This window comes from Chroicocephalus ridibundus, chromosome 1 (genome assembly GCF_963924245.1).
Source record: "Chroicocephalus ridibundus chromosome 1, bChrRid1.1, whole genome shotgun sequence".
Lineage (NCBI taxonomy): Eukaryota > Metazoa > Chordata > Aves > Charadriiformes > Laridae > Chroicocephalus > Chroicocephalus ridibundus.
The window spans coordinates 133,408,925-133,428,405 of NC_086284.1; the positions used below are offsets into that span (position 1 = coordinate 133,408,925).

The 19,481-nt window shown below is 47.7% G+C and overlaps 2 protein-coding genes across 2 annotated transcripts; one reads left to right on the forward strand and one right to left on the reverse strand.

Annotated features, from left to right (window-relative positions):
• Window positions 1-66: 66 nt before the first annotated feature.
• EMG1 (EMG1 N1-specific pseudouridine methyltransferase) lies at window positions 67-2,456 on the forward strand. Its single transcript, XM_063353889.1, has 6 exons — window positions 67-247; window positions 352-453; window positions 791-932; window positions 1,314-1,372; window positions 1,546-1,695; window positions 2,047-2,456. Exons 1-6 carry the CDS (start codon window positions 113-115, stop codon window positions 2,158-2,160), a joined length of 702 nt encoding a protein of 233 aa, XP_063209959.1. The 5' UTR covers window positions 67-112; the 3' UTR covers window positions 2,161-2,456.
• Window positions 2,457-2,590: 134 nt separating this feature from the next.
• Window positions 2,591-17,844, reverse strand: LPCAT3 (lysophosphatidylcholine acyltransferase 3). Its single transcript, XM_063353840.1, has 13 exons — window positions 17,664-17,844; window positions 8,461-8,568; window positions 8,235-8,341; window positions 7,988-8,081; window positions 7,829-7,866; window positions 6,577-6,755; window positions 6,055-6,163; window positions 5,255-5,341; window positions 4,772-4,938; window positions 4,007-4,154; window positions 3,318-3,476; window positions 3,072-3,198; window positions 2,591-2,939 (listed from the first exon to the last, which is right to left on the reverse strand). Exons 1-12 carry the CDS (start codon window positions 17,758-17,760, stop codon window positions 3,082-3,084), a joined length of 1,410 nt encoding a protein of 469 aa, XP_063209910.1. The 5' UTR covers window positions 17,761-17,844; the 3' UTR covers window positions 2,591-2,939; window positions 3,072-3,081.
• Window positions 17,845-19,481: the final 1,637 nt, after the last annotated feature.

Sequence of the window (19,481 nt, forward strand, 5' to 3'; positions counted from 1 at the left end):
CCGGAAGTGGCTCCGGCCGGAGGGAGATAACGAGAGCGCCCCAGCCGCCATCTTGGGTGGTGGCGGCGGCCGGTGGGCGGGCTGGGGGCGGGGCGGGGGCGGTGCTCGCAAAATGGCGGCGCCCAGGCGGCCTCGTGAGGAGGAAGAGGAGAAGGAGGCTGAAGATGCTTCGCTGGAGGCGAAGCGACCCCGAGGGCAGCGGCGGCTCTTGGTGGTGCTGGAGGGGGCGAGTCTGGAGACCGTGAAGGTACCGGTGGCGGGGGGTCAGGCCGGACTGGGCCGGGCCGGGCCGGGCCTGGCCGAAGGCGGCCGCGGGCGCCCTTGCCCACCGTGTCGGTGCTTTGGCCGTAGGTGGGGAAGACGTTCGAGCTCCTCAACTGCGACAAGCACAAGGCGCTGCTGCTGCGGAACGGCCGGGACCCCGGGGAGGTGCGGCCCGACATCGCCCACCAGGTACTGGCCGGGCCGGGGTGGTGTCTGTGCCGGCCTGGGCTGCCCGGCGGTCGGCTTGGGGGAGGTTGTCCCTCAGGTCTGGGGTTCTGCTTTGTGCCCCTGAAACAGGGGTGAGTTTGGCCTTACCCGCTATTCTCGTGGTTTGTTAGTAATGCTTTTTATTTAGCTATAGGAATGCTTTTTCTCAGCTTTATGGTAGAGCTCATGCAGCTAGATAACTCCCTTCTGCCTCCATATTGGTCTCTTCTGCGTTTGTGGGGCCTAACCCTCAAGCTTTCCAAGAGCCCTCTCTCTGGTGCCTTTTCTGTTTCCCCTACTGTGCATTTTTCTATTTCAGAGTCTCCTGATGCTCATGGACAGCCCACTGAATCGGGCTGGTCTCCTGCAGGTTTATATCCATACCCAGAAGAATGTTCTAATTGAAGTCAATCCACAAACCAGAATCCCAAGAACTTTTGATAGATTCTGTGGTCTTATGGGTAAGTGATTCAAACTTTATACCAGTCACAAAATAATGCAGGAAGGTGCTTAGGAGTAGAAGAATTTTGGGAAGAGGCTAAAAGTTGCACCAACCTCAAAAATGTGAGTGTGAGAAAAGAGCAGAGAAATTAAAGTGTCTTTTGGTGAGTTCCAGGATGCATAGGTCAAGTATGTGTTCCTTAGCACAGCGGGGAGTGCCAGCATGAGACTGTGTTAGCAGCAAAATAACTTGTTGATCAGTATTTCTTAGGACTGCTTTAGAAGATGCCGGGAACTCTAAGGATGGACTTCTTGCGTACTTTAGCTCTGATCACCAGGTAGAGGATAGGATTCCTCCAGCAAAAGAACAGACAGCTTAACCAATTTTCTTCTCTCGTCAGTTCAGTTGCTGCATAAGCTCAGCGTTCGAGCAGCTGATGGGCCTCAAAAACTGTTGAAGGTAAGCATTCTTTGACTGTTCACAGGTAATGTTGCAACATTCCTCCTTTGCAACTAGTGATGTAGGAGTAAATATTTTTATTATTATTTTTTTATTTTTGTGCAAACCATGGACTTAACTATGTGGCAAGGTGTCTTACTTCTATGCCCCTGCTAACTTTCTGCTTTTTGTAGGTGATTAAAAACCCAGTCAGTGATCATCTCCCTGTGGGCTGTCTGAAGATAGGCACCTCTTTTGCAGTTCCAAAGGTGTCGGATCTGCGTAAACTGGTTCCTGCGGAGGAGCCAGTTGCCATTGTTGTGGGAGCTTTTGCCCATGGTTCAGTAAGTGCATGTATCCCTTACTTGGAGCTATAAAAATTTTTATCAGCGTAGATTTCAGTCTTGTTCCGAGTGTGGGTTTTTTTTTTTTTCTTTTGCTTGGTCCCTCCTGTCCCGCCCCCTCTTTTCTTCCCCCGGTAGGCTTGTCAAAAAAAAAAAAGGCCCAACGCTGCAACATTTGGGACTTCCCTCCCTCCCGAGAGAGGGCGGTAGCGAGGGCTAGCAGTTACCCTGCTGTGTTTCACTGTGGCAGTGTTCAGCCTTGGAGAAATACTGTGCCTCCAGCCAATGGAGATAGATGGGACTAAGTGAAAACTTCTAGCTTGATTATTTTTTTTTTCTCTTTTCCCCTAGGTCAATGTTGACTATACAGAAAAGATGGTCTCCATCAGCAACTATCCCCTTTCTGCTGCCCTGACGTGTGCTAAAATTACTACTGCCTTTGAGGAAGTGTGGGGAGTAGTATGAGCGTCTGCTGCTGTCATGCTGGACTCCTGTACAGTGACTCCACATTCTGGAGAGGCTCTTTTACTTAGGTGTGGACCTAGAGGACTTTGGGCTTGCGGAAGGAAAAAGGCTTCCATTTTGTCCTTGTAGCTTCTGAAGCAACGAGACTTTAAATGGACTGCCCCACCGACCTTTTTTTCCTTTCTATTAAAGGTCATTTTTGGTAAGAGTGCTTGTGTATTTTACTTTCTCATCTTTAACACACGGGCAGGCTTGATCCCTTTATGGCAGAGACTCAGCCCAAGTCTGTCACAAACTGAAATTCTTAAGTGTGCCCTGCTGGCCCTGCAGCTGAAGCTACTCAGTCCTGTAGAATCACCTTGCTCGGTGGTGTGCAACAGTTCGCACGCCCACACCGAGGCACCCAAGAGGAAAGGAGCTGAAGCCAATGTGAAAAAGACCAGGAGCAATTTTTATCTCGGATGACAAACGTAGAAAAGTCAGAAGGTGGCTCCAATCGAATACAGTGCCTGCGTTGAGTTTTACAATCGTCTGATACCAGCAGAGAGACACGAGTGTCCACCGGAGGGCGGCAGAGAGATAAGGCAACATACAGAAGAAGGTGGAGGATCTGGAAGGAGGCTTACTCCGTTCCCCTCCTTTTGGGTCTCTGGCCCTGGGCTTTCTCTTTCCCCCTCCTCGCGTTGAAAAAAGTAATACTTCAACACAGCAGACTTGGCAGGTGATGCTTTGCTTCCGGAGTGCTAAATTGACTCCTACAAATGCACAGGTGGTACAATCTGAAAAAGAGAAAAGTGCTGGGTTTGTTTTGGGTGTTTTCATGTTTGCCTTTCACCTTGGGATGTAACCTTGCTGTCCCACTTCACCTCCCGCTCCAAGTGTGGGATTCTCTCCACATAGTACAGCCTTACCTTTTGGCTATTATTCTGCTTTTTTTAGCTTTTCTTTTCGTGGCACAATTAATCTGCGAATGTAAGGCAACACTAATAATAAGGTGAAGAACAACACATGGCCGAAGAAATAAATAGACCTGTACACCTGTAAAGAGAGAGGTGGGGTTAGGGATCAACAAGCAGCTTTGAGCCAAGAACATTTGAGAGAAGACGGAGGGGAAAAGGGCTGGTTGCGTGGGTTGTCTGGTTGTAGCTACTAAATACCTTCATCCATTTGTCCCAGGTGAAAAGGCAAAACGGCACCAGAGAGTAACCCATGAACAGCCAGTGGTTAGCCTGCTGCAGCACGTAGAAGATGGGCTTCAAGACAGTGATGGAGGCCAAAGTGCTCAGGGCAGGACTGTCCCGAACAAGGTTTATGACCTAATTTAATGAAAAAACAGAATTCTCCTCAGTCGGTTGTCCTCTGGCTATATGTGCAAACTCTGGGGCCAAAGTATCTATCCAGCTGCGTAAAATGAATTTTAGTAAGCAGTTAGTCTAAAAAAGTAGTTAAGTACCCCATCCTGCTCAATGTTTTAATTAAGGAAAAAAAGTTTAAATATGGAATATTGTTCTGTCAGTACTGGGAGACTTAGCAGAGGCATTCAGCTCATGTGCTTGTCCTCCAGCTTTTCCAGCTGCCAAGCGTTTCACGTTGCCCTCTACTCGTATGCCAAGTTCTCCGCTCCTGTCAGCTTCTGCAATACATTTAAGGCTCGCCCATGCAGAAGCCAGCGACCTACTGAACTCCTGACAACACAATGGTGTCATGTTTGAACACCAATTCCAAAGCGAGCAGCTATTTATTTTTCATATTTAATCCAAGTAAAGCTTGCAGCGTGGCCGTTTCCAGACTCCTGGGGAAAGGCTAACGCCGGCCACCCCATCCTGGTAAGTCAGACAAAGCGCACCTGTCTTTCAACGATGACTATAAGCAACTCCATCTGAAAGCACACCAGGTAGCCAGAGTGCAGCCCGTGCCAAATGGCCAGGAAGAACAGGGCCAGTGCCTGTGACAGCAGTTTGTTACCCAGGAACTTCAGACGCTTGAAGATGTAGCTAGAGCAGAAAAGAAACAAAGTGCTTCTAGTTTATTTGTCTGTCCTCCCATCTCTCCACGTCAAGAGGTGCAGGGCCCGGGGACCATAAGCCTTTGCGCACCCCTGCGGTGACAAACATCTCCCCATACCAGGTACCTCAGCCCTTGTCTTAAGTCCCAGCTAACTGGGGGAAGTGTCTCATCCAACAATGAGAAACGAAGGGACTTTAGAGCTCAGTTGTGTGTCCCAGCAAGTGCTGAACCAAAACCTGGCTGAGTCACTGCACAGGGAGCATCGGGAGGCGTGATGTGGGGACCAGCTGATGGAGCAGTTCTGCGGCTGTTGGACCAGGCAGGCCAAAGGGCTCGCTCTAGTCCCGTTCTAGCTTCTGCCTTCCTGCTGCCATCAACTGCTTGCCCGTATTAATGAATGGCCCTTTTAGATTGAATTAAAAGATCTGTCTAACCCAGTAGCCTGTTTCAAATGGGACAGCAGCAAAACATGGAAGAAAGAAAGAGTGTAAGAACTGAGAACTGGCAGATTGTTCCTCCAGTGCTCCCTCTCAGCCTAAGATCTTGGTTCTGTTGACACAGACGTTACTGACACGCTACAGAAGGAGGATTTTATCCTGCTTACCGGGCCACCCAGGCATTGGTGTTGATGTTGAAAGAAGCAATGGTCCCTGTGAACAAAGGTGTTGTCTCATACAGCCAGACCTTCATGTTGGCACAGGCATCCCACAAAGGCTTTCCACTCTCGTCCTTCCCGTTGTACCCCAGACCAACAAGGATGCAGACACCTTCCTATGGAAGAAGATTCATGAGAAAGATGAGAGGAAAACATTGCCCCTTTTTCTTTTTTTGGAAAATGGGGAGATGGGGAAGGTCTGACTGCATTGAGTGGAAAGCACCACTGCAGGTGGAAAAAATGGATTAAAAACTGTCTGCTTTTTAATTGGCTAGCCTTTGCTAACTTAAAGCAAACTCAATTGACCTGCACTGATCTCCAGAAATTTGGATTACTTCCATTTAGCGCTACGTCCAAGAGCATGTTAAGTAGCTGCAAAGGTTCTACCTTCGTTCATTTGTCTTTGGTTTCTAGAATGACATCTAGACTCACCGTAACAAGCCAGCAGGTTACGTATTTGTAGAGTATAATTTTTCCCCAGATCAACATGTAACCACAACGGAACCAGAAAGGCTTCTCCTGCAGAGATAAGAGTGAAATACAATAAAAATGAAAACCAGAGTTGAGTGGCAATAATGAGACAAGGTAGATGAGATCTCATCACTGGTTTCTGTTTTAATCTGATGTATGTGTGGAGACTCCTACAGGGACCGGACTGCCAGGCTATCGGCTTATACAAAGTCACACATCATCCTCCTTCCTTTGGTAATATTTGGCTGTACTTTAATAGATACTTTGGGAAGACCCTGGGATTAGCATAATCCTTGCGGAAGTTACACCCTCATTTATTCATACTGACACAGAAACACTGATAATCTGCAGGTAGGAATTACTTGTCAAGAGTTTTCTAAGAACCTCAAAGATTTTGGTAAACCTTGCGAGTTACTCTAGTTCTTTGCATGTACTGGTTCAATACAAGGTCATTAAAAAGTCACAAATACACATCTGTTAGGTTTCAAAAAAACCCAGTAGCTTCTAAGATTAATTCTCTATTTGTAAAAGTTTTCATTTGGATCAATTCATCTTAACACTTTCCTGTTCTGCATCGAATGGAATCCACAGGACAGGCAGTAAAGCCAAATCAGTTGTGAAAAGGCTTATTACTAGTTGCTGACTTATTTTAAATTGAGACAAAACTAAAAAAAATATAAAATAATCCCCTCTTGTAGATTCAACGCCCTCCAGAGAAGTGGAATTCTTCCACACCTGAGAACTGTGACACGAATACATACCATATAATCATCTGAGAGGAGGTATTCATCAGAGATGTACAGGCTTGACAAGGTATAGGTTACTAGAAACAGGAGACCCAAACTCAGGCGCTTGAGAGCAGGCACAAAACTGAGAAAGAAAAATACAAAGGTCAAAGAAAAGCCGTGGAAAGAGACCATCAAACTCATAATTTTAAAAACAGAAGTGGAGAAGAGGAGGTAGGGGAGATAGCGACAGGGAGTGACCATGTTCCACTGCAGCAGATGCCTCTGTTTGGAAGGCGGGATGCCAGCGTTACCAGGTTGGGACCAAGTCTGTACTAAAGATGCCAAATGGTAGTTGACGTTCATGCCCTGGAACAATGCTAGGACGTTAAGCAGAGAGTTATGAGCAGATTTTGAAAGACTGCCTTGTCTTATAAATGACTTTTGGTCACAGTACTTTAGCGTCCAGGTAAGAAGGCACTCTGCTGCAGGGAACATGTGGAGGATTCAGCGTTTCAGGATCTTAGGAAGGCAAGGAGCTAAGTGGCTTTTTATTACCTATTGGGTCTCTGGCCTGGAACGTCAGTCATCTCTCCCCTTGCCAGTTTCTGATAGTCTGTCATGGAGAACTGAGGCCCCACCATGAAGGCACCATAGAAGTAGGAGAATCCTGAGACCTCCATCAAGGTAGGAACTCCCCGGACAGCAAATCGCCGCTGCTCAGGGGTCAGGAACTCCTGCACCAAAGGGAGTGGCATTAACTTCATCCTAGGGGATCTCATACTACTTCTGGATGTTATGTTCTCAGCCTACCTCCTTAATGGTCTCAGTTCTTGCTCTCCACGTACATGGAACTTTCCAATTTGTACTTCACGTCCATTCCTCTCCTCAGCCCTCTCTATCCCCACCCCTTCTAAATAGCAACAAGATCCAATGGTTGAGACCAGTTGCACAGATCTCTATTCTGAAAAAATCTCAAAACATGGAAGGGATCTGTTGATGTGCATCCCCAAGGGCATAGTAAAAGCACTGTATCTGACCTCTACCAGTCCCTGACTGCAATCACATGTACTCTCCCGAGACCTTATCGTCCTACAATTCCTACTTCTGGATGCAAGAATTCATTGTCTTTAAATACTTGAAACTTCAGGTTAGGAAATTCCAGCTCAACCTTGTTTTCTTGCAGTCAGCTGTGATTCCATGGATGCTCCAGATTGGGTCAGGCCCCAAACAGGAGGTGGGGAATGCAGATACTAGAAGTCGGATTAAGAGACTGTAGCAAGCGTTCTGTCCTTTCCCACACACTATGATGTGTGACTTCCCTCGCTGTTTCAACTGCTCTAAAAGCAGGGCCCTAACAAATGGTAAAGGGCAACCATTCACAAGGATATGGCAAGACTAAACAAAGGAAAGGAAGATGGGAACTGAGATCCAGTGCTGATGGTCTGCAAGTTAAAGGTACACTACCCACAAGACACAGAGCATTAGGGATCGGGAATCTAAAGCAACAGATCTGGGGGAAGGAGATGGTGGGGAATTTGGAAGGGGGCAGAATAACATTCTGACATGACTGAAACAACTGTTGTCCATCTCTAATCACTCCTGTTTCTGTTCCAAATTATTTCTTTCCACTCCATTATTCTGTGCCTTCAGACACTCACAGATGCTCCCCTCTCAGCTATGGCTTTTACCAAACAATGAATACAGCTTGCTAACTCGCATCCTTTGAACTTGAGTTTCTGATCTCTAGATCACTGGAATGACACGGAAGAGGGGAGGGGGAATGAAGGAGAAATGGTGTCTTACTCACCGGATCTTTTCCCCCATCATAGTAATCGATGGCCAGACCTAGGGGTGAGAAACAATTATTTGAAGCCCTATGATGGGCTGGTTGGGCTGCACAAGGAGCCCTCTCTTCCCTGAGGCATGGCTTGCAGAGTGGAAGAGATAGGAAGGAGGTGGCACTTACCAATCAACTTGAGTGTCAAGACACAGTGTGGCATTGTCCACTTGATGTCATAATGCTCTGTGGCTGTGAAGTAATATCCAGCCATAAGGTATGTCTGAAAGAAACCATTGTTTGGGTTATCCAAACTAATTCGTCCAGCTGGTTTTGATCTGTCTCCACTTTTCCACCCACAGTTGCTACTGGGAAACACAAAACTGAACAGAGGGTTCCTTTCTACAAACCGACGCAGTAAGAAAGAGAGTTTTACCATCTGAAAGAAGAACGTGGTGAAGACGGCAGTGATTGTGCGACCCATTAGTCTCAGTATGAGGAACTGGATTAGGACACATAGCAGGGAATGAAAGAACTGCGTCCCTGCGGAGGGGGGAAAGAGAGAGAGATATGAAGTAGAAATGACATTTTCCCATTATAGGTCCTCCCAAACCGCAGCACGCCCGAGGCCAGGCGGCTCTCTCTTCCCAAACTCATCTTACCAAAATTGAAGTAAGCAATTGAGATTCCTGTGAACACATTGTATAGATGAATGAGGTAGGTCTCCTTCTGGAAGAGGAAATAGCGCTGGAACAAGGCAAAAGGATATCCTAAGTAGAGAAGGAAAAAAAAAAAGATGAGAGTTTTGTAAATTAGTGTAGACAAGCATTTGTAATGGTCCAGATCATAGCTTTCTTGAACACGTTATTAGGAACGTGCACTTTACATAGATACATCATGGACAAGAGGAAATGGCTTCAAACTGTGCCAGGGGAGGTTTAAATTGGATATTAGGAAAAATTTCTACACCGAAGGGGTTATCAAGCATTGGAACAGGCTGCTCAGGGAAGTGGTGGAATCATCATCCCCGGAGATATTTAAAAGACAGGTCGACATGAAGCTTAGTGACATGGTTTAGTGGTGGTTTTTGTCAGAGTTAGGTTGATGGTTGGACTTGAAGATCTGAAAGGTCCCTTTCAACCTAGACAATTCTATGATTCTAATATCATGAACGCAGTATACATCAATGGTATACATTCCTGATATTGTGCTTCCATCTCAGGAGATAGATGCCAGATGAATTACTCTGTATATTACACAGAAGAAAATACTTTAGCAAGAACATAATTATATCAAAGTTGACATTGAAGCACAAGAAATTCCAGGACTACAGTTTGTCAATACATGAAATGGATAATGCCGAAATACATGAAACAGACTTTAGTCTCCATTTCCAAATTCTGTGACAAATACAGTGAACGTGACAAGAGGCTAGATTTAAAAAAAGAGAAAAGAGGGGGGAATTTTTTGGTTAATACTATGACGTTGTCCTAAAAAATTCAATCCCCGCTGCCACCTCAATGAGTTCTTACATGATGCTGACCAGCTTTAATCTGAGAGTTCCTCAAGCGATCACCAGTAGCATACTCTTTCTTTTCTAACTCTCCAACTTCAGATTTCCATCTGATTTGTGAACTCCTGGGCACACAAAGCTGTAGCTCAAGTCCTCTGGGACTACGCATGTACTACTTCTGAAAAAATCAGTCAGAAGCATTTCATATGGAGCAGCTAAGATAAATGGAAAGAGTTTTTTCCTTGCATTTTCTGCATGTTAGCTCTCAGTCTAATTTAGGAATGCTGCCAGATTATTCATCTGTGGCTCTAGTGAGAAGCAAACATTTGTGAAGCACTCTGGTAGTACGGTGAGAAGTGCCATACAGAAACCCACGAGTAAATTAAATTCTGCAGTCTAGGTGAGGTTCACATAGCACATAATAAACATTGCCACATATTAGGCAATAAATATATTATGTTTTAATACATATTGACACAGGAAGCATTGTCCATCTCATGAGTATGTGAAGTCTTTTCATGCAATTAGTGTTTCTAAAGGCATGTGCACCATGAGCTGAACTGGCATAGTAGGTGCAACTTTAATTCTGGAATTTCGTAATTTGATTGCTTTACTTTGCAAGCTTGTGTTTTTTTTTTATCCTGATTAAAAACAAAACAACAAAAGAAAGGAAATTAATCACATACCACAATACTGGAATCCATACTGCTTATTAGCTGAAATCTGTAGCAGTGGATGGATTTCTGCTACTTGCACTAATGGAGTAACAGTAGCAGTAGGTAGTCATGTTTTATATGGAGCAGTAATAAAAGGTGATGAAATGCGCATTTTGCCGAGAAGTGTTTGATGGATGGAAGGTTTCCAATAAGCAAGGCCAAATCTAGTCACTACTGTGCGAGGAAATGAGGAACTCTATCGTGTTATGTAAAATACACATCGTGCAGTCTGTCAGTGCTAATAGAGTGAGGTGTGACTGGAGCCATTTTAAGGTCCTTTCCGTCCCCCCCAGATCCCTTGGGAGGCAGCCCCAGAGTTCGGGACTTTGGGGCTCCTTTCCAGATCCCCAGCGGCATGCTCTACTGAGCCCAGGTGTGAACCTGCTGCTTCTACAAACCTTCCTCAGCCCCTGGCCACCCCTCTCTCGGTCTTCCCTGCCTCCTTGTTCCTGTTCCTTCCTCCTTTTGTGTCTTTTTTAGCCGGTTTCCACGCCACAGGCTGCCTTCTCGGGCTGAGCAGCCGGCCAGCCCCACATACCACGGCCCTTCGCCCGCGGAGCCTGGCAACCTCACTCTTCCCTGCCGCAGCAGCGGCTCCAAATTCCCCTGCAAAACGCCTTACCCAAACCACCCCTTTCCCTTCCTGCTCCCCCACGCTTTTATTTGTTTTTAATACAGCCGCCTTTTCATTAGCTGGCATGCACTTTCTGTCCCATTTGCCCCATCGCCTCCCTGAACGCCAGCTGAGGGGGGGAAAAGGGAATCGGCAAAGAGAGTTCGTCACACAGGCCCTCTGGGGATACAGAAGTAACTCAAAGAATCAGAGCAATTCACATGATTTAAAAAAAAAAGAAGAGGCAGTATTGCCTACCAGCCTTATACTCAGAAACATACAGATTCTCGGATTCCTTTTTCACTTATCCATTTTCCTGCGGAATTTTAATAAACATATTAACAACTGACAACAGCTTGGTGAAATGGAAAGCGGTAGAAAAATATAAAGCGTTACCATCGGTTTAGATCAAAAGTTAAAATGCTGAGGTTCACCGTGGAAAAATGTTTCCCCTTTTTGAGCAAGGGGGAGACAGATCAGATCAGAAATATAGGCAAAGCATAATTTATTGCTGTTCATTGACACCTATGGTTTTAAAACCACATTTTCAAGGATTTCCCATCCTCTCAAAAATCAGAACAATCTTGCAAAACATTCCATTTTCATCGGGAAGAAAATACCTGCTTTTTGACTCCAGCCATTGCTGTAGACAGAATTAAATTATGCCTGAATACTATGATGTATCTCAAGTTTCTAAAAGCCAGAAATTTTATCTATTTTCCCCCATCCCCAACTAGTGTTCCTACTCTTTAAAGACCTGTCTCACTTGTCACACGTACTCCTTTTTAGCTCTACACAGGAGACCGTATCGTGGCTTGGGCAACGCTGCTCTGAAGGAGAAATAATTATGAGCCCTTGCAAATAGAGAGCTACTAGGATGTATGTTTTTAGAAAGCCACACATTTAAATCCCGGTCTTGTACTACGTGGGTGCTGTTCCAGTTCGAAAGTCGCAATGTCAGCCTAAATTCTTCTGATATCCAGAGCAGCTCTGGTACTCTGGACTGCAATTTAGTTCCAGTTTTGCCGCAAGGTAGTTTCCTCAGTTTTACAGCTGGGCCAGTTCCACGCCACAGACAGAAACTTTAACCCCCAAACGGCAGTGGACACGGAATGCCAGCGGCCATTCTGCTGACGCCTGTGCATTCTTCAACACTCATAAAATACCTATTCAATAACGAGCTATTCCTACAGATGACGACGGCGGTACTCCCACCCCACCCGGGTGTTCTTGAAGGAGCCTGAATCAGCGCAACAAAAAGCCGGGGAGCAGTTTTGGAAGCACACCTGGCTGTCACGTTCGGATATGTCGGCCCTACTTTGCTTTCGCCATTGGGAAATGGCAGGGCTGGAGTTCCCGGCTCCTTGCTGCCGAGGGACGGGAGCTCCCCGGTCTGACAAACTCCACTTTCACAGCTCCCTCCGGCAGAGCGGACCCCGGCGGGAAACCAGCTGTAATAACTCTGGGAGAAAACAGAAGGTGACCTCCCGATCCTACAATTCCTGACCTCCAATTCTCCTTCTCCATGCACCATGGAGTCAAAAGGCAGTTTGCACGCAGAGCTGATTTTTTGCCTCTAGATAGACCTTCTATAGGAGGGAATTAGCAATTGATATAAAAGGGACAAATTAGCCAAGACATGCTGCTGCTGATAAATGCCTCCTTTCCCCTCCCCCCCCCCCCCCTTCAGAGGAATATGAGGACGATCCCTGGTTAAGAGAACCCCAGCGCTGGAAGGAAAGGACAAAGCCAGCTTCTTCGCCACAGCCATTTGGGAGGGTAACTGCACGGCGCCCAGGTTGTCCACCGATACAAGAATCTAATTGAGCAAAAGAAGTAAATGATCAAGAAGCTGGATTAGGCAGAAGGAAAAGCAAATTCCAAGCAAAAATAGTGCTGTCAAGTTTGCTGTCTTCTGGAATGGGTGATTAAGATACCTGTCTTTTTCCAGCGATAAAGCTGCAAATAAGAACACCAGAAACATTCTTTTCATCTCTGCTCCCTTTATTTCCCCTTCGTTTCATCTTCAAGACAGCAGATCAGACTATTTTTCCCCTTCTCCCTTTTGCTGATGAGCTAACTCCACCTTTGTTAACATCCAGCAGATCGATTGTCTCTGGTTTTTCTCATTAGAATGCTAAAACTGAAACGAAGGGGACAACAGGAAAAAGACATGTTAAAATATAAGCCTTACCTAATATTCTGACTTCAAAGATATTCTCTTTTTCTGTCTATAATACTGCAAAAGTCCCACACCTTGTTGAACACTGGGTGCATATATATGAGTATTTTAATTCAGCCCAGGAGTGTACTTTTGAAGTCCACTTACGGCGCTTTAGCTTACATAGCAGAACTGTCTCAAAGCATGTGAAGAGGACTCTCTTCCGACGAAACTGAACTGAAAATGCACTCCAATGGGTGCTCAGTCTTTATGACTGGACTGAAGCCAATGCAAAGCAAATGCCCCAAACCCACACAGCTAGGACATCAGGTACCGCACACAAACTAGTCAGCTCTACAGGTCTGCTCCTACTGTGACATTTTATTTGCTAATGTAGGCACAGTCAGTGTGTAGCATCACGCAACTCTCTCTTTTATTTATTATTATTTAAGGAACGAGATGTATTTGAAGTTGAGAGTTTAAAAAAGGCAGCTCTGTGAAAAAAGTGCTCTGTGACAGGGCTGGTTTTAGCACCTTGTGATAGGATGGTGCTGCCTCTTACAACTTCTCCCATCTCTTACCCATTTGAACCAGTTGTTTGCCTCCCCTTCAGCAAGGTTCTTGCTTGGCCGACCAGCTGGGCACTTGATTTGGGATAACTCATCAGCTATGGGTGACCCCAGGCAGAATTTCACTGAGCCTAAAATTCTACAAGACGCAGAGAACGGGAATAAGCCGAGGACGTAAAACAAATTGTTGAGAGGTAGGAGAGGAGGAGATAAGACCACTTGCAAGCAAAGCAGATGGTTTCTGGCACCTATTCAGTAGGAATGTGTTGATTTCTGCAGGTCACTGCTCTGTCTGTAGATGAGGGAACACTTCCACAGTGCTTTTCCTGGCAGTTCTGGGCAGATCAGCAGGGCCACTTCTGGCTCAGGGCTCTAAACAGCATGTTGGCCCCCCTCCATGTTATGCAGCAGAACATGTCAGGCAGCTTGCAAGCCACTGTGTAACAGTATGGCCAGATAAACGCCTTTAATTCTTTGGGATCATACAGCCACACAAGAAGTAAGATCAAGATAAAGTTTTAAATGCAGTGTCATGAGGCCTTCTGTATCCTCGCATACGGTTTGAGCAGTGACAGCAGGAGAGAAATCTGTCTCCTCTCACGGGAGGACAGGAGAAGCAGCACTTTTCTCTCCTTCGCACCGCTGGAGGGGCTCCCTCCCTTTCTCCTCCGAGAGGCGAGGAAGCATAGGTTCAGGCTGCTTACTCTGCCAAATGGCAAGTAACTCTGTTGGTATGGAGCTGAAAGCATTGGTGTCTTCCAAGCTGACCTAAAGACAGAGTTTCTCCTGGGGGAACACGCGGCCCTGGACCTCCTGAAGAATGGAAAGTAGAATCTTTGCAAGAGAGAGAATACAAATGTCTCAAAAGACATTTTCATATGATTGACAGGCATTAGCGTACTAGACATACCAAATTTTTTTTAAATGACAGGGTCCAGAACTATGCTTTAAGTATTACTGCTGTTGATAATACCGCCAAATTGCAGCCTAATTTCTTCAAAGGTTGTTTATGCAAATCTTCACATACAGGAAGTCTGAAGTTAGTTTTTAATCTTGTGCAATCTGAATAATGGACTCTATTTGTATGCTCTGCTTCAAAATTGCAGGATGTATAAAAGGTGTCTCTGATTTAAATACAAAACTGTGACTAAAAACCCCATCATGTACTCAGCAGCGTGCTGTTAAATTCTTCACTCCTTCACTGAGAAAATGTGGTGCTCTTTAGGACTACTCCAATTTCTGTTCTTGGTTGCTCTTCCTTCCTCTTTCTCTCGTTCTCCCCTGTATTTAGTTGGGGTTTTTTTGTTTTTTTTTTTCAGTAGTCAATTTTTTCAGGAGTCATTTTTTTTCATTTTAACAGTTTAAAGTGACCTGGCTTGGTTATTTCAGATCATGACCAAGTGAACACTCTTATTCAAAATCAAGAGAGTCCATTCAGGCTATTTTTTCAACAATAATTCATCTTTCTCCAGAAATTAATGTAAGAAGTTAAAAAGCCCTTTGCGATTCTTCCTTTTTCAAAAGGTTATTTTTACTAGTTTCTGGTGATCTCCTGAACACTGAGACCCTAGAAACAGCTGTCGCAGCAGAACTGCACAGTGTAGATGGTGAACTGCATCACAGAGGGAGAAATAAGCAACAGCTTTTTAATCCATCTTTGGAACAGAAGACTGCGCTTCATCCTCGAGGTCGTGTTCTGAAACAATTCAGCAGTATTAGCTGCAGCCAACAAAAAGAATTTTCTTCCTGAATCTATGCAAACACCTGAAACTGAGGAAGTGAAGGAAAAGCCATACCTTACCTGTCCTAATGCCATTCCAGCTTCTGGAAATGCCTTTCATTTATACCCCATGCCATCCTATCAAGTGGTCATCAGCACTAGTTGCATTACTAACAAGCTCAAGGCTTTTAGTCACATTAAAAGGACTACAAGCTAAGCTGCAATTAAATGAAAATTTCTTTTCACATTAGTGCCAGGTTAAGGAACTCTTCTCACTCTACTCTCATGTTGCTCAGAGTGGTGCTTGTCGCTTCCTTTTAATGCAATGGTATAATGCTTTACTACCTGTCTATTAAGCAGGAAAGCTGGAGTCAATCCCCTCTGCCCAAGTGGTTCAATCTACATGATGTGCAAGAGTACCAAACTAGAGGCGAGGTTGTTTTGCGTGCCTTTAAGCCTTCTGTCTGAAGTTATGCCTTCAATTGCATGTAATTAAGAGATACGGAGCAAGGGAGAAAGGACAAGGAAAGGTGCAGCTCTAGCCTCCCGGTTTGGTATACATTTCAGGTATGCAGGGGAAAGATGTGAGTGGCCTCCCAGACTTTTAATAGAAATGGTAAAGATCCATTAAGACTTTATGCAAAGTAGACAGAGGCCTACATCAGGAAGGGACACTGTGCCGTCTCAGTTGCTTTGTGTCAACACTGTTCGTGGGACATTTGTAACAACACGCATGAATCTCGGACTTAATGAATCTCCTGACTGCAGTGGGCACTTCTTCTTACCATTAAGATGATAATTATCTGCGGTTCCTTTCAAAGTAGTAAGTGGTTTTGCTCACCCATGGGACATCAAGCAGGAAACAGCCTTCCAGTGTCGAGTTCTAGCGTATGGATAGTAAGAGGGAACCCTGAGAGTATGTTCAAGGTGCCTTCTGCAAAGGCATCACACCACTCTGTGTGTCTGCCTCCACACACGCTCTCTAACGCCTTTTCTGCATCAGCACTTGTTAGACTAGTCCCTTGGCTGGTTGACTGACCTGGTAGTAAACTATCTGCTTTTTCTGGTTTAGGTTTCTGCCAGGCAAGTAAATTCAATCAGATCACAATTAAAGTACCAGAGACAGACGTGGGAGAAAGGAAAGCAGGACTTTTCCCGTTCAGCTCTGGGGAGCTGCTAGATTAATTCACGCTGACTTATGTGCATGTCCCGTATATGTTTCCTATTATTTTTTTCGTTACATAAGAAGTTCGGTTTAACTAACTTCTAAGTTAAGTTCAAAATGATAGTCAGTTCAATCCCCTATATTTACCTTTGACATGAAGAATGTTTTGGTTCAGTTTGACCTTATACATCGTAGATTAAACAGGACAGAAACCAGTCTGGTCCAGACCACAGCTATGAAGTGACACAACTTTTCTTGCATCCCTTTTTAAAAATTAGGCTTCTAGTTAGCCAAAGGAACTTTATTTTGACAGATGACACAGTAGCAGCTGTACCCTTTCAAAAATACTTTTCGGTTCATTCCTTTCTGCTAGGTGACTACACCACCGAAAGCTTTCAAAGCCCAAAGTTTCATTGTGCATCTGCACACATTTATGCAGACAGCATGTGTACATGCATTTGAATTAATGTTTTGGGAGCTATAACCTCCCCCTCAATTATTAGCCCACATCGTAGCCCTAGCCCTGCCTTAACCATTTTACATGCGACTTAACTATCTCATGTTGAGATAAGCATAAGCAGCCTGTGTTTTGCAACATGCCTCGCACTGCAGGTGGAGCGCACCACAACATCCCAGGTCTTCTGGCCACTGAGCTCACAGGCTTCGCTCACCCTACCTGGTAGTCCCCGTGATGGCACGCCACTCCCACATAGCTCCGTGATTGCTGCCGACGCTAAAAACGTCCCTTGGCAGAGACAGATGCCGCTTGGATGGGGCAACATCTCAGAGGGGTTGTGGAGATTCCAAAGCATGCACCCCTCCGGACACCTGCTCCTGGGGAATGTCGTGGCAAAGGCAGCGGGGCCATTCCCAACCAAACTTCTTGTGCCCAAACCACCTCTCAAGAAACAGACCTGAACGGGACTCGTTCCTCACCACGGCCACTAGCTCCGCAGGTCTCCACGCCCGGGCTCTCCCCGCCGCCCCGGAGGCAGCCTGCCGGCACCGAGCCCCCACCTCCCTGCGGGGACACCCACCGGCTGTCCCGCCCCGCTCCACTGGGAGAGCCGGAGGGTCGCCCAGGTCTCCCGCCCCGACAGCTCCCTGCGAGGCAGGTCCCAAGCTCCCGGGCACAGGCCACCCTCCGCCGCCCGGGCCGGGCCGGGCCGGGGCGTTCTGGGGCGGGGCCGGTATCGGCGGGGGGCTCGCCCGCCGGTTCCGCGCCCACACGTGGCCTGGCACGGCAGCACTGACACAGGTGCGGCTCCCCACCGGCAAGGCGCTGCCCGGCCCCGGCACGGCCCGCTGGCGGAGCGGCTGGGTCGCCCGGCCCCACAGAGGGCGGTGCGCCCTGCCCGGGGCGCCAGACCCGTCACCCCCCACCGCCGCGCCTTCCGCCCTCCCTTACCCATCAGGATGGACACGATGAGGCGCAGCGCCTGCTCCGACGAGCCCAGGGCCTCGGCCACCTGGGCCAGGCCCCAGCCGGACCCCGCCATCGCCATCTTCTCCCCCGGCCGCCCTCGCCGGCCGGTCGCTCCTCGAACCCGGCAGCGGCACCAGCCACCACGGCCCCCGCACGCCTCGCGGCCCCCTCCGCACCCATTGGCTGCGACCGGGAAGGCCACGCCCCCTCGGCGCCTCCGATTGGACAGCCGGTGGCAGCGGGGCAGGGCCCTGCTCTCACTAAGGCAAAGGTTACCCCGCGAGTGGGAGGTGCCGCGGGGCTGCCCCCCGCCGCCCGATGATTGGAGGAACGGCTTCCCGGGGGCGGGGCTACATCAGGGCGGGGCCAGGCAGGCGAGGCGGAGCCCGCCTCCCCATTGGCTGTGGCGGGACAGGAGAGAGCCGGGCAGGGAGGGGTAGGGGATGGGGCGGGGTCGGGGTTATTCGCGGGCAGGAGGCGCGCGGGGAGGGTGGCGCGGGTCCAACGGTCATGCGAGCGGGGCAGGGCCCGGGCCCGGCTCTGGCTTTCGCGTTGGCTTTGGGTCCGGGCCTTGGCCTTGGCCTCGGCCTCGCCGTCAGCCTCGGCGTGGGGCACTGCTGTGCTGGCTGGGGACGAGCCTTCTCGGTGGCTCCTGGAGGACAGACAGTGGCTGCCTGGCTCTGGTGGCCCAGAGGGACCTGTACCAGGCCTTACAGCAGCACACGTCCCTGCAGCTCCCAGCTCTTTGTAGTCACTGGCCAGCTCTGCCTCCACGGCCTCCTTGTAACTCACCCGTTGGAGGGCTTTCTGCCAGGTCTGTCCCTTCATGCATGGCATCCATGAGCGCACCCTAAGTTCTGCTCCTCAGCAGAAGCTTCAGGCGCAATGGGTGCGTTCCTCTTTCTTCCCCCTTGCTTGCATTACGGTTTTCCTGCTGTGTCATTTCGGGTGGACGGTATTGCCCAAACGTAGCTGGAGGGGCAAACACGCTCGCACAGAGGTTTATATGCAAAGGGACTTCTGGAGGTCTCTGGTCCAAACCCCTGCTTCACAAGCAGGACTTCAAAGGTGGATCAAGTTGCTCAAGGCATTGCCCGGGCGATTTTTATACTTTTTCAAGGATGGAGAGCTCCCAGCCTTCCTGGGCACCTAAGCCAGTGCTGAATCATGCCTTGCGGGAAGTATTTTTATCCTGATTATACTCTGAATTGCCTCTGTTGCAAGTTATGCCCATTGCCTCTTGTCCTGGCAAGGGTCTGACTCCATCCTCTTTATAACCACCCTTTAGGCAGTAGGACCTATTAGATACCATTCTTTGTCAAATCTGACTGGGAGAGGGACTGACAGGCAACATGCCCACGTTTACTTCATTTACTTAGAACAGGCTAAAAACCTTGCCCCCACCCCCTTGCCCTTCTCTTTTCCAGGCTAAACAAATCCAGATTCCTCAGTATCAGTGCTCCAGTCCCCTATCCAGTGGTCCTGCTCTGGGCTCTTTCCAGTTTATTCGCACCTCTCTTGTACTGGGGAACCCATAATGGACGCAGCATACCAAACACAACTTTATCAGTGCAATGCAGAGGGAAATAATCGCTCCTCTCCACCCATAGTTGACTATGCTGTCATTCGTGCCACCCAGCGTGCTGTTAGCTTTCACTGCTACAAGGGTGCATCGTGGGCCGAGGTGCCACGATCCCCAGGATCTTTTCTGCAGAGCTGCTCCTAAGCCCGTTGTCTTCCAGTCTGTGCTGGTCCATAGGATTACTCCGACTTAGGTGCAGCTCTGACCGTGAGGTTACG